Below are 14,879 nucleotides of genomic sequence, written 5' to 3' on the forward strand. Positions count from 1 at the left end.
ATCAGGAGAAGACCCCCACAGGATCAGGCAGAGGCAAGGAGAGGGTCTATATAAATCAGAAGATCCCACAGGATCAGGCAGAGGCAGGGAGAGGACCCATATGAATCAGAAGAAGGTCCCACAGGATCAGGCAGGGGCAAGGGAAGACCCACAGGATGGGAAAAAACAGGGACAGGGAGAGGGCCTATGTGAATCAGGAGACGATCCCAAGGATCAGGCAGAAATAGGGAGAGGGTGAATGTGAATCAGAAACCCCCACAGGATTGATCAGAGACAGGAAGAGGGCCTATGTAAATCAGGAGAAGTTCCCACAGGATCAGGCAAAGGCAGGGAGAGGGTCTACATGAGTCAGGAGAAGATTCCACAGGATCAGGCAGGGATAGGGAGAGGGCCTATGTGATTCAGGAGAACAGTGCTGCCATAAACATTCACATTCAAACATGCAGCTAGATGAGTGTGAGGAAGATGAAACAGACAACTGCCACAGCTCTGCTTACGCTTCCAGAATGGCTGGTGCTAGTTCTGCTCTGCTTCTCTGCTCTTTCTTTTGTGAACTCCTTTCACACTCACATCCTTACTCAGTAAAGTCCCCACCTAATGAGACCAAACTATGGCCCTTCCCCAAAGGAGGCCATAAAAAAAAGATGTAAAATTTTTGGAATATTTTTTGAAAGAGAAAAAACAAAAGTAAGCCCATGAAACTCAAAGGACAGGATTTTTGTTCGTGTGTGTGTGTGTGTGTGTGTGTGTGTGTGTGTGTGTGTGTGTGTGTGTGTGTGTGTGTGTGTGTGTGTGTGTGTGTGTCTGTGTGTCTGTGCGCGCACACGTGGGCACTGATCCTTGGGCCTGAACTCAAGGCCTGGGCACTACTGTGGCTCTACTACTTGAGCCACAGCTCCACTTCTAGATTTCTGTTATTAATTGGAGATAAGAGTCTGAGACTTTTCCTGCCTGGGCTAGTTTGAACTATAATCCTCAGATCTCAGACCTCTTCTGAGTACCTAGGATTACAGGTGTCAGCCACCAGCTTCTGCTCCCCTTTTTAAATAGTATGGTTTAAAGAAAAATGTCCTCTAGACAGACAAGTCCTCCACTCTTCAACTATAGAGAGACAGGTGAAAACATGTGCTTCATTCAAAATCACAGCATCCACTTCACTGACAAGATGGGTAAACTAAGGGCAGGGAAGAGATTAAGAGATGAGGCTTGCCTAAGGACCTGTGGGGTCACTTCTGGAAGATCCAGGGAAATAGAAGCATGCATTCTCTCTACCCCCACCCAGATTCCCCACTTGGGGGCTGTGAGGCCCCTACAAATACAAGTGGTCCCCCAAGCCCAGTCTAAAGACAGCAGAAACAGCAGCCCACCTGTGGGGAGTTGGCCATGGGCCCAGCCATCATGCCTCGGACAATCAGGCCAGCCTTCGGCCTGGTCTTCTCCCCTGGCCTCTTCCCATCCGTGGCAGGCTCTGGTGAAGGAAGCTGGACCATCTTCTCCCACATAGAAGTCAAGGAGGGGCTTCCACCTGGGCCTGTGGATGTGGCATTCTCTCTGTGTATGGGCCTTTTGCATGACACAGAATTACTGAGCACATCCTCATCATGACTGTCATGTCTGCAAAGGAATGTTTCTGTTAGATAGTGTCAGTCCTCTGACTCAATCAGCAACAATGATAGCAAATTCCCACCTTTAACTGTCATTCACAATAGGCCGATTCATAACTAAATAATGGTTCCTAACTAGTTAGTGCTCTACAAAAGGTAAAAAATAGAAAATACTTTGGTCTCAGAGTAAGTCCAGCCTAGGAAATAAGACCAGCAAATAAAATAAAATAATGATCATGCTAGCATCCTTCAATGCCTTGGGACTTAAAAGCATCCTTGGTCTCCCACACGAGTGACCATGGAAAACACACCACTGACAGCAGTGGAGAAAACTTATAGCAAGCTTGGTACTCCCCAGCTTTTCACAGCAGAGAGAGAAAGAGAAAGGGGAGAGAAGAGAGGAGAGGGGAGAGAGAAGAAAGAAGGGAAAGCACATGGGAAAGAGAGGGGAGAGAGAAAAGAGAGAGGTAGCACATGGGAAAGGGAGAGAAGACAATGTGTGAGAAGAATATTAAAGAGAGAGAGGGCAAAAGACTGAGCCCAGGAGACAAAGCAAGAGAAATTAGTAGAAAGGAACCCACTGGGGATAGCTTAGAAGTCAGCACTCCTCTGACTGGCAGATCAGTGTGGCTGTGGACTACCCCTGGCCTTTAGCATACCTGAGTACTGATACCTCTCCACTACACTGCCTATCAAGCCCCAAGGCACACAGAAGGGCAGCAGTCTCATTTACTGTGATTGGGACAGATTGTGTCGAGAAAAATGCTCAGGCCAGCCTAGGAACATCCAGAAGGTTCTCTAGCCAAGGCTTTCTTGAATCAAGAAACTGAGTAGGCACAGAACCCCAGGAGTGCCCCAGGCCTGCACATAGACTATGAAGCAAATGTGCTTGAGTGAGCAATGAGGGCTTGTAACAGACAAGGTTTTATAAGTTATCCTTGGGAATTCATGTTTTCTCCTAAAAGCAGCAGGAGCTGTCTGCTGCCCTTTCAGCAAGGGCCAGCCTGGCCTGATTTGTGTTGTACCAAGCTCAGAGTCTCACGTCAAATTAACTAGAGGCCTGGGGACCAGGACAGTACCCACAGAAGCAGTGCAGGGGGGACAATGGGGTAAACCAAGACCCTTGCCATCAGGGCAGGAGGAGGGAGAGGTTGTCTGTCTAGTGTCATTAGGGAAAAATAGCTGATAGGTTTCTTAAGATGTCATCCATTGTAAGCCATGAAGCCTTTGTATGTGCTGATGGTTGTGCTCCTCTGGAACGTGCTCCCTGACAGGTCCACAAGGTGTACAGTGCTTTATCATAGCATCAACAGGAAGCTGACCCCAGATTAAAATGGGAAGAGCTGACACCTGGCTTTGCTTGCTTCTGAATGTGACATTCTCCATCCTATGTCTTCATCCTCCAGGTCATATATGTTTACAAGCGTGCTCTCTGAGCATCTTAGTGGCAATCTGTTGTTCTTCTTTGGAACTGGGAGTGCAGGAATTTGAGTTTCTTGAGTTGGATTGCTATCTAAGCGATCCAGAAAGTATCTGGTTATGAGTTCAAGGCTTGTTTTTAGAGGATTTTCCTTTGCCTATTATTGAGAAAAGGAAAAAAATCATTAATTGTATGAGTCAGGGGGAGGGACATAAACTGCCTAACTTCTCACTTATGTTTTCACATTTCCATGTTTTCAGCAAACACATACTGGTTTGTATATTTGCCAGGCACTGTGTTGGGTAGCAATAAAGACAAAACCCTTACCCCAAGAAGATCTATCAACCAATGCAATAGTCACACAACTCAACAATTATAGGAAACTATGAGAACAGAGGAATGCCAGAGCAAATCTCATCTGCTTTCCCCCCAACCCTCAAGAATAACTTTATAAGACAGATGCTATTGACAGTAATCCTAGATATTCAGGAGGCTGAGATTTGTGGATCACAATTCAAAGCCAGCCCAGGCAGAAAAGTCCATGACACTCTTATCTCCAATTAACCACCCCAAAACCAGAAGCGGAGCTATGGCTCAAACGGGGTAAAGTATTAGCTTTGAGCAAAAAAGCTCAGGGACAGAACCCAGCCCTGAGTTCAAGCTCCATGACTGACCAAAAATACAAAAGAATGAAACTTCAATCAATATAAACCCGAATCAACTACAGATTCATAAGCTCTTGGGACCTGCATATTTTCTTAGTCAGTGAGCTCTACATTTAATTTTTAACACTAGCAATTAGAGACAACTGGATCAAAAGGTTAGTATGGAAAGCATAGACAGGTGGTCAGACCTACCTCAGTTTATACTCCCACCTTAATTTTTAAAAAACAAATGAAATTCTTCAGTAGCAGGACTAAATGATACCCACATTCTCTAACCTTTCCTGTGCTGTTCTCTTCAGAAGTTTTTAAAACTCCCAAGGACACGGACTCAGCCAGATCAGCAAGAATCAGAGCCTAGATTTCTCCTAAAATCCCAAGTAATTTGAACAGACATAGCTATCCAAGTGACAATCCACAGGCTGACTTTGGGCTCCTGGCCATGTCAGTGTCAGTTCTTGTAAGGTCCACTCCTAGATGGCAAGCAGACTCCACCCTCCTCGCAGCCAAGTCTCCACCCAGTACCTGCATTATCTAGGCAACTGGCACACCTGGAAGAGGTCACATCCACAAGCGCTGAGGTCACATCTGGATTCGATGTGGCCACACCTTTCTCATAGCTGGTACCACCTCCTTATACCTGGCCACACCTTCCCCCCCTTACCCTAGATAAGGCATGGCCAGAGGTCAGATGCTCTTTCCCAGCCAAGTAGAGTGCCAATCTGGCCTAGTGCCAGCTGGAACAATGAATAAACCTACACCTTACCTGAATACCACGTGCATGGTGTGGTTCTTACACAGCAGCCTCTTTAAAAACCTAACAGTTCTTAACCCATTTGCCTGGAAACAGTGAGGCCCTGATGAGCTATGGCTGGACATGTGCCATGTGGTGATGTTGCCACAGAACCACAATGTCTGACAAGAACTTAGTGAAGACCTGGCCTTGCCACACCTGCCATTGTTATTCCTCAGCTCTGGGCTGCAGAACAATCTGATCAAGACCCAAAAGACAGTGGAGGAGGACCAAATTCAACAATTGTGTCAGACAGTTAAAATCAGAAGGTGTTCTTGTTGTTGTTTAGTACAAGACCAAGAAAAATTTTTGCCTAAGTCTAAACAAAGCTTAGACTGAAGAGAGTTAAGGGAAATATGTCATTTATTTCTACCTTCTTAATTTTTCTCTCAATAAGACAGAATTGGGACCCCAATTGTCAGGATTATAACTTAGGATTTCACATCATTTGACATAAAGAGACATAGATAGCTTTCATAGGAGTCTAGACATTTTTCAAAACCTCAATTTTCAGCTAGGCATTTTAACCTACTGTATACCTATAAGGAAATTATATAGGCATTTTAATCTACTGTATACCTATAAGGGAAAACAAGTTACCGGAAACATTAACCATAAATTACAAGGTTTTCCTAGAATCATGATAGTGTTGGGCTGAATGGATGTCAAAATTATCATAAAATAGATAAGACTAATAAGCACATTTTTCTGTAAAATATAGGCTCCAATTCGTTGTATCAGAGCTAATTTACTGCAACTTCAATCAAGTAATCAAAGCACTTATTAAATCTAGTGGAAGTATCTTGTGTTTCTTAAGAGAATGGCTACTTAGGGAAACCACAGTCAGGGAGGAAATAAAAATAACATGAATGGCAAAGAAACTTCTGAAAATTAGGCAAATGTATAGTTTACATTCCAATGTACCCAAATAGTCTCATTCCTACATAAAATCTTCCTAAAATGAGCAGACTGCCCCTCTTCTGCCTCAGAACTGAGCGCCTAGAGGGGGGAGACTAGCTGCTGCTAAACCTGCAGTCTTCCTCTTCCAGGGTGGCACACAGGAGTGCATCCAGAGGACAAGGATGTCAGCCCAGCCCCAGAGAAAGGTTCTAATATGTGATAGCTCCACGAACCCTCTGGCACAACTACTACAGCCTCTACGTCTTCAGAGGGGAGCACAAGAATGTCTAAGATTTACACAGCTGTTTGAAATTCCACTTTATTCATGGTGAAACACCTGGCTTCAGGTCCTCCCTGATATATACTTAGAGATCTGCAAGTGACCAAAGGTTCCTCTGCATGTATAACAATAGCTTTGGCACAATGCCTATGTGCCTCTGATCAGAAAAAAATATAAATCTATTGAAAGGAGCTTTAAGAAATGGAAACGAGGTTTTTTCTTCCTTGTTTTTGTTTTCTTTTTGTCTTATTTGTTCATTTGTCTGTCTTTGGAAGGTAAGGGGTCGCAGAAACGGTGGGACAAAGAGTAAACAAATGCAGCAATGATATGCACTACACACTATGTCGAAAATGAACTATACAAATTGTGGGTAGAGATGGGAGGGAAAAATTGAGAGAGAGCAAGGGTAGGGATGACATTGTCCAAAAAGAAATGTACTCTTTACCTGACTTACATAGCTGTAACTTCTCCTACATCACCTTTATAATAACAATTTAAAAATTAAAAAGAAAACAGCGAAGACCTTACCCCCTACCAGTCCAATCTGTCAAGACTTCGTTTGAAAATAAGATTATGACTTTAAAAATAATAAGCCTGACCACCACTACAGTGATAGAACTGGGATCAGAACCTCTGGCTATGAGGGCTAGGACAGCCACTTTTCTCTCCACCCCCCTCCCCACTCCCCATACAGTAGCTTCAAAGCTATTCCCCTGAGCCCTAAGGGTCCAGCCCAGAAGGCCAAGGCAGGACCTCTCCCCCCCACTTCTAACAGCATGGTGTCCTACTTTGCATACTGGATTTCCACCTGGGATATCATTGCAGTGCCTTGCTTGCTAACTTACAGTAGATGCAGAACTACATGATCAATTGCCAGTTTTTTCCTGGCTCTGACAATATACCCATCCCTAGGCAGGCTTTGCTGGAGAACTTATTTTTTAATCCAATGAAGGCTCTATCTTCCAACCAGAAAGGACAATCAAGTCAGAATTGTAGCTACATTCATGTACTCACTCATCTGCCAATCATTAACTCATTCTACAAATATTTATTGGCTTCTCACTATATCACCAGACAATGTGTTACATATGGGGGCACAAGAGTGAAAAAAGAGAATCTCTGCCTTCTGCTAAATCCAAGGCCATGGGGGAGGCAGACACTGAGCAACCACAGAAATACTCTTGGGCTCTTGTGACAAACGAGAGTGCTACAGGCTCGCCAAAGCAGTCACAGTGGGGCAGGTCAGAGAGGCCCTCCAGTAGAGGAAGTGCAGTCCATCTGCTTTCTCAGCTCCTGCTTCTCTGAATTATGTCACCAAACCCTTAAGACCGAGCCATCACTCAGACCAAAGATAGGAGGTCATATGCATTAGGGGATGAAAATTTGCAGTATAAGTGCATGCTATATTCTTATTAAAATACCCTCGTTGTGGGAAGGAGCACAAGGGATGACTGTCAGAGGCTGGGCTCAAAGTAAACATAAAGACAACTAACACCACAGTCTGCTTCTCTCTCTGCAGGCAGGGCTGGCCAGCAGTCCCCCAAGCCTGTGCCAGAGCTGGCAGAGCCCTGAATGCTTTGGCAGGATCAAACTTGGTGGCACTATTCACACCACATCTTAAAGCACACACCTTGTTTTCCCTGTATAGAAATTCGAGATGCAAAACCTTACGGAGGTCCTGTCTGCTGTTTATGCTGAGGTCAGAGCGTGGGCGTTCCTGGTCCATGGTCACACACGTCTTCTTTAAGCCCTGAGGGAAGAGGTCTGAGTCACAGTTTGCCATTTTAAATCAAAACCTTCCATTCTCTGACGCAGTATAAACCAAAGTCTGCTGGTATTCATTATAATCGGCCTCTTCTGGCCTTCCTTACAAGGGTATGCAAGGATCAAACACATTTTTTTCATTTTCACATAACCTTTATACTCAATGTCATTTTTGCAACTATTATTCAGATCTTACAGTGTCCTAGTGAGGTCAGCCAAGGCTGTCAACTCACTTTAGACAAGGAATAAAATGCAGGACCCCCATGACAGCCAGTCCTAGGTCCCACACAGCTCCCTTAATCTCTATCTACTCAACCACTGGCCCTGAACCAACTATGTGCCAGCTCTATTCTGGTTGTACAAATGCAGCAGGAATAAGAGCTAGTACTCTGTTGGGGAAGAGACCCTAACTCTGCAGTATGGAAACAAAACATGAAAGAAGATTGGGAGATGAGGGGCAAAGGTCTCCATAGGGAGATGAGGGGCACTGGTCTCCAAGGGTTTCAGTATGCAAATATCATGGAAAGTCATTTTGTGGTCACTTCTGTCTTCTAGTTTCTGCCTCTGAATCTTAGAGAATGAACCACAAGTGAACTATTCAAGCTACTGGAGGTCAGGATCAGGTCAAAATCAACCCCTCATACAGCATACATTAGAGGGAGAAAGACAATAGTCTAATATGCTATGAAAACATCTACATGTTAGGGTAAGGAGATGAGGGGGCAGGAGAGGGTGTGGGGAAGGGTTTCTACTTTATAGAAGGTGTAGTGACAACGAAAGGAGATATAAAAGGTGATAGGGAGCAGCCATTCAGACATGTAAAGGAACAGTGTTCCAAGCAAGGAACAACAACTGCGAGAACTTGAAGAGGCTCAAGAGCCAGTATGTCTAGAGCCTCAGAGCCAGGGACAACTTCCAGAGCCATGGAAAGGCCATGGTGGCTTTTGTGAAATGGAAAGGGTCACAAGACAATGTAAGGATGTGGTAACTTTTATTTTTAATTGCTTGGATGCTAGGTAGAAATAGATGGAGGAGGCAGGGGGCTAAGTAGAAAACAGCAATACACATTGAAGAAGGGTGGCCTAGACCACAGCATCTGTGGCATAAGCAGTAAGAAGTGGCTTCATTCTCCACATGCTAGATGGTAAAGCCATCAGACTAGCTGACAGGCTAGATGGGAGAAGTACAAGAGACTAGCCCTTACCCATGAGGCCAGCATGCATTCTAGGGGATGTCAGACTGAACTGAACACTCACCCAGCAAGTATCCAAAACCTTAGAGACATGGCTTGTTTTACATAGGCAGCTATTTGTGGATCATTAGGGGAGGATCTCTAGACAAATAGAGACAGGCTAATAATTGAAATGTTTACTAGACATCCAAGTAAAAATGTTACAGATATAGAAGGAAAGAATCTGAGCTCAAGAAGTCAATTAGAGATGGGCATTTGAGAATTGTCAGCACACAGGTGGTACTGGAACTCATTGCACTGGGTGAGATGCCTCAAGAACAAGTGAGAGAAGAAGAGGAAACAGGCTGGCCTTTGGGCCCTGCCACATGCACAGGTCAGGGAAGGCAGGGGTAACTAGGAAGGACCCCTAGAAAGGTCCACCTGAGAGAAGGAAAGAAAGCTCGGAGGAGACAAGAGAAATCAACTGTGGCAAACACAACCATTATATCAGAAGGAAAAGGAGTAAAAATGAGAGGTCAGTGATGACCTTGACAAGAGCAGTCTCTGTGGGCAGGGGAAAAAAAAATCTGATTGAAACAAGTCTCAGAAAGTGAGAACAGGGCTGGGAAGGTGGCTCAGTGGTAGAGCACTTGCCTTGCATGCTCGAGGCCCTGGGTTCGATTCCTCAGCACCACATAAGCAAAAAGAAAAAAGCCGGAAGTGGCGCTGTGGCTCAAGTGGTAGAGCACTAGTCTTGAGCTGAAGAGCTGAGGGACAGCGCCCAGGCCCAGAGTTCAGGCCCCAGGACTGGACCCAAAAAAAAAAAAAGAAAAAGAAAGTGAGAACAGTGTTAGAATGAGAGTACACACAGCTCTTCCATGAGGTTTTCTTACAAAAGGGAAAAGACTAGTGGCTGTATGGGTCTGAGATAATGTTAGCACATGTTTTGACTGTAGGAATGCGATATGTGCTAATACTAGATAAGGAGAAATATGTCCAGCAAAAGCTGTGAGGATGGTAATGGGCCATGCCTCAGGGCCTGAACAATGGGGAAAGCACCCACAAGGGTTTTATGGTGTCCAGGGATCCATCCCCAGGAGCACGAGGGAAGATGCTGCTTATTTTCTCCATGAAATTATGAGAAAGAGCTCTGGGGTTTGAAAGAAAACATTAGGAATGTTAATCCAGCACTAGAGAGGTATAACCAGGTAGACAGCCTTCCCCAGTACACCACAGGGGGAGTGGTGGGAGATGTAAAGCTATGCGTCAACATGGATCTCATCCAGCTGTGCAGGTGCAGGCAGATCAGAGGACTAAGATGGAAAGAGAGCAGGATGGTGGAGCTCCTATAGAGCACACATTCTATTAGTGGGAGGGATTCTAGATGTGGAAGGGACTACAGGAAGGCAGGGGTAGGGTGGCTACATAAAGTTGGCAGGAACACAGGACTTAAGATGCAGAGCAAGCTGAAGAACAGTTTGTGCAGGAGCAAAGAGGGGGATAGGCCAGAAACGACAACAGGTGGGGTGCTTGGAGCTGGTCTGATGGAAAAGACGCTGCTGGTGACAGCCCAAGGTATGACTACAAGACAGGGTGGCAGACATCAGATAGAGGACAAAGTAATGGGAGTGAACCACATACACAAGGAGGCTGAGGCACCAGATGGGTCAATTCATGGATCCTATTCACCAGAAGACCATCATTGATGTCCTCTTGAGTTCAAGAAGCTACATGCAGGCAAAGGGTCAGGGCAATGTGGACCAACTGGAAGATGAGTTCCAACTGATAGATGGCTCACAAAAAGCCTTGTAGTCTAATGATGGTGGAAAGGAAAAGAGGACTATGTTGTGTCTATGTCTGTAACCAGATCTATGTAACCCAGGCTCATGACCCTCTAGCCGCAGCTTCCAGAGCACTGAGATTGCGGCATACACCACTATACCCAGCCATTTAAGGGTTTTGTGCAAAAGGGGTAACATAGTCTGGACAAATTTCTTAGCCTCCTAGTCTCATGAAAGGAAGAGGTATAAGTATAGCTCTGTTAGAAAGAGTTGGAAGCCAGGCACCGGTGGCTCATGCCTGTAATCCTAGCTACGCAGAAGGATGAGATCTGAGGATTGCAGTTCAAAGTCAGTCCAGGCCCAAAAGTCTGTGACTCTTATCTCCAATAAACCACTCAAAAAACTGGAAGTGGCATTGTGGCTCTAGTGGTAGAGCGCTAGCCTTGAGCTGAAGAGCTGAGGGACAGCACCCAAGCCCAGAGTTCAAGCCCCACGACCGACCAAAAAAAAAAAAAAAAAAAAAGAAAGAAAGAAAAAACAAAGAGTTGGATAAGTGAATAGGTATCTAGGGTGAGAATTCTTGTGGTTATGACTGTGCAAAGTGATGTGAGGAACATAGGGTCTCTGCTAGAGCAGAGGCCATAAGAATAGACTCCACATAGAGCTTCCCTATGAACCAGCAATCCCACTTTTGGGTATTTACCCAAATGATCACAAACAAGACCATACTAAAGCTACCAGCACAACTATGTTTATTGCAGCATTATTTACCATAGCTAAGATATGGAACCAACTCAGATGCCTCTCAGTAGATGAATGGATCAAGAAAATTTGGTATATATACACAATGGAATTCTATGCCTCCATCAGAAAGAATGACATTGCCTCATTTTTAGGAAATGGAAAGACTTGGAAAAAATTATATTAAATAAAGTAAGCCGGGCCCAAAGAAACATAGGTCCCATGGTTTCTCTTATTTGCAATAACTAGTATATGTCTGAGACAAGCAGAAAAGGTCAGATATGTTGATTTTAGGTGAAATGAACCCCAAGATAAGTATTCAAATGTTTTTTTTTCTTTCATGCGATTGTTTCCAACATATTGATAAGATGATTTCTTTGTTGCTTTGTATGTCACTCCCCCACAGTATAACTCCTGTTTTCACTGTATTTGGTGTTGGTATAATTTGTGGAGGGGAAGGGCAAAAGCAAATCATTTAAATAGGGATACAGGTAAACTCGTTGCAACAATGAGATGTACAAGTCCTTATGTCCAAAAATGAACTTTACAATTTTGGTGGGGGGAAGGAGGGGAATGGGAAGGGATAGGAAGGGGAAACAAAGGAGGAGGCAACAATGCTTGATAAGAAATGTACTCATCTTGCCCATGTAATTGTAACTCCTCTGTACAGTATTTTCATAATAATAATAATAAAAGAATAGCGGTCACAGCTCTTGTGATTTTCTGAGTGGTTGGGGACAAGTCCTTAATGACATTCAGGCACAGGTCAGGTGGCTACAAAATCTCCAAGGAGGGAAACAAAGGAGGAGGCTACAATGCTTGATAAGAAATGTACTCATTATCTTGCCCATGTAATTGTAACCCCTCAGTACAGTATTTTCACAATAAAAATAAAATAAAATAAAAATTAAAAAAATAAAAATAAATAAAAATAAAAAAGTTGTATGAGAAAAAAAAAAAAAATCTCCAAGAAAAGATGTTAGCAAAATGAGTCCCTTCCCATAGCTTAATCCACTACTTCCCTTCTCCACAGCTTAGCATACCCGTTTCCTAGGCAACACCAGGCCCATATAGTAAAGGCAGTAAATAACCAACTTCCAACCCCCTTTACCTTGGGATGGCACTTATCTGGGGCAGCTACCACCATAGAAGGCAACAAGAGCCCCTTAGAGTGACCTTTAGGTCTGGACAATTGCAGGACCCTTATCTACTATTGGACAGCAGCCATAAATCTAGTCTGCCATGATGAAGCCCCAGGCCCACACTTCCACACTCGGGTCTCTGCCTCCTAGCCCCTTCTAGGCCCTCCTAAACCCCCTAGATTATATAGACCACCCCTAAACCCCCTAGGTTATACAGGCCACCCTAGACAATAGCCGGTGATTCTTCTCATTCCTCCTTTGTGAGGAGTCTTGCTGGCCCCCTTTCCCGGCAATAAACATTTCTTTGTTCTCTGTACCTGGATTGTCTGCGTGGTTCTCTGGCAAGGTCTAATTAATCTTATTTAAGCTGAGAATAGATGATATACAATTCAGAGGTCAGTTTTTCAGTCCTGAGACAGATAGATTTGCTAACTATAACCTAAGTAAGGCAACTGATGAGACAGACTACTGAAATCATCTGCAAAGAAGTCTGGAAAAACTATGACTAAAGATGAATCAGGGCAGAATACAGCAAAACATAGGAGAGAAGCCAGAATAAGAGTGGGAAGATAAACTGTAGGCACCCGTGGATTTCATCTGTGCTCCAGAAAAGAAAGACAGAAGAAAGCTCTCAGTGGGAGTTTTCTTGGTAACCAAACTTAAAATGAAATAAATTACGATAAGCACACAAAAGTACTTCCAAAAGAGATGCTTGATGGGGAAGCAGGTGTAAAGCTGAATAGCATGCTAATGCACACGTTGTGTCTATGTCAGAATCATGAGTGACGTGTGCGAGCTCACTGAAAACTAGCATCGAGTATCTGAACCTTCACTAGGTTAACTTCAGTCCTTACTCTTTGCTCCATTCAAAGCAGTGCATGTGTGCGTGTTGTCCATGTGCCCTGGGCCCAGCTGAATGTATCACAAGGACACCCAGAACCGGCCAGTATCCTTAGCTCTCGGTCACTTGGTGCAAAGCCCAAACTCCATGCCGGTGACCCCAGTTCCCGCTCCCCTTTTCCTGAAGTGAGGGCTCAGGTCCTCCACTTGCAAACACTTCCAAAACCCCCTGGGACAAGACAACGGCAAGACGCACAAAAATCTCTTCCAAGAATCGATGCATTGGCGGGAATCCCCCGAGCTAAAAACCTGAGCCCTTTGTACATGGATAACTTTGGGGCGCCCCGGAAGCACTCCGGTGGGTCTGCCGGGGGTGACCCCGCCGGCCTGCGAAGCCCCTCGCCCCGCGGAGCCCGCCCGGAACCCCCCGGCCCCGCCCCCCAAACTGCGGAGGCCGCTCGGGATTCCCGCCCGCCTGCGGGGCATCTAGCCCGGAGCCGAGACCCGAGAGGCCAGGCTCGTCGGGCTATCGGAAGTGTGGGCCGTAACGGAAGTGAATCCGAGAAACGAGTCCCATCGGAAACGTGGCCCCCGGAAGATTTAGTTCCCCCAGGGATCAGGCCCTGCGGCCCCCAGCGGCGGCCAGGCTGCTCCTCCGCGGAGGCCCTGGTGCGAGGCCCAGTCGGCCTTACCTTCCTGCTGAGAAACTCCCTCACCAGCGAGGCGGCTACCTCCTCCACGAAAAGGCCGTCCATGCTGTGCCGCTGGTCTGCAAGCCACGCTGGACGGGGACCCCGGCCTCTGAGTCGGTTGCGCTCAATATGGCCGCGTTGCCGTGACAACGGCAGCAGCGGCGCCGGCGATAGCCCCGCCCATATCCCCGGCCTAGGCGGGGCTGAAGGGAGGGGCCTCCCACAGGCGGGCGCGCTGGCTCCGCCCCTTTTACGGATCTGGGCGGGGTCTATCTCAGGCAGATGCACTGGCTTCGACCCCTTCCAGGGCCTAGGCGGGGCTGGAGTGAGAGACCTCCCGCAGGCAGGGAGGCTGGGACCTCCTCTTTCCAGGAGCAGGAAGGGTGGGGCCTCCCGCGAGGCGAGGAAAGGCTGGCTTTGCCCCTTTCCCGGGCCGGAGCTTGAGGGAGGGGCCTCCTGCGGGGAACAGAGAGGAAGGGGGCTCTCGCGGGCGGCCTAGCTAGCTCCGCCCCTTTCCGGGGAGGGCGGGGCCCGGCGGGGGAGGGGCATGGCTCCGCCCCGTAGGGGCGGGACGGTAAGGGAGGAGCCTCCCGCTGGTGGGCGGGCTGACGCTAGTGGGCGTTGCTCCTGCTTCTTGCCCTTGCCCTTGGGGAGCTGAGTGGCAGTCGGGCCATCCCTTAGGCCGCACTTAGCACAGCAGCCTGTAGACGCCTGACCCCTTGCCCCGGGTGCTCGCACCCCGCTTCCTAAAGGCTGAAGATAAGGGCCAAGACCCTCTGCCCCTTGGTGCCTTGAGCACCAAGAGCTAGCTGCACACACATCACCTTAACTTATCCTCGCAACTCCTGGCCCTGAGATTGCTTCAGACTGGCAGGTCCTGCAGCTGTCAGGCAGGTCCTGTAGCAGGCAGTCAGCTAGGAACAGGACCAAACGCATCCCATCTAGTGGTGTCTTCCCCACACTTGCTCACCTGCCCCCTCTGCACTCCACCAGCTGCCAACCAACGAAGTTATTGTCTCTCGGATCTGGAGCCTGGAGTCCAAGAGTAAAATGTCTGAGGAATTATTTCTTGGACCCTTGACTATGGCT

The 14,879-nt window shown here is 46.6% G+C and overlaps 1 protein-coding gene across 1 annotated transcript in view; it reads right to left on the bottom strand.

Annotated features, from left to right (window-relative positions):
- Mindy4 (MINDY lysine 48 deubiquitinase 4) overlaps positions 1-13,890 on the bottom strand; it is a 91,512-nt gene extending 77,622 nt beyond the window's left edge. The window contains exons 1-4 of the mRNA XM_042695057.1: positions 13,791-13,890; positions 7,290-7,409; positions 2,955-3,181; positions 1,368-1,614 (exon numbers count right to left, since the gene is read on the bottom strand). Coding sequence (XP_042550991.1) covers positions 1,368-1,614; positions 2,955-3,181; positions 7,290-7,409; positions 13,791-13,853 — 657 coding nt within the window. The 5' untranslated portion in view covers positions 13,854-13,890. The remainder of the gene's footprint in view (positions 1-1,367; positions 1,615-2,954; positions 3,182-7,289; positions 7,410-13,790) is intronic.
- Positions 13,891-14,879: the final 989 nt, after the last annotated feature.

This window comes from Dipodomys spectabilis, unplaced genomic scaffold (assembly GCF_019054845.1).
Source record: "Dipodomys spectabilis isolate Male_0828 unplaced genomic scaffold, ASM1905484v1 ptg000178l, whole genome shotgun sequence".
In the NCBI taxonomy this organism is placed as follows: Eukaryota; Metazoa; Chordata; class Mammalia; order Rodentia; family Heteromyidae; genus Dipodomys; species Dipodomys spectabilis.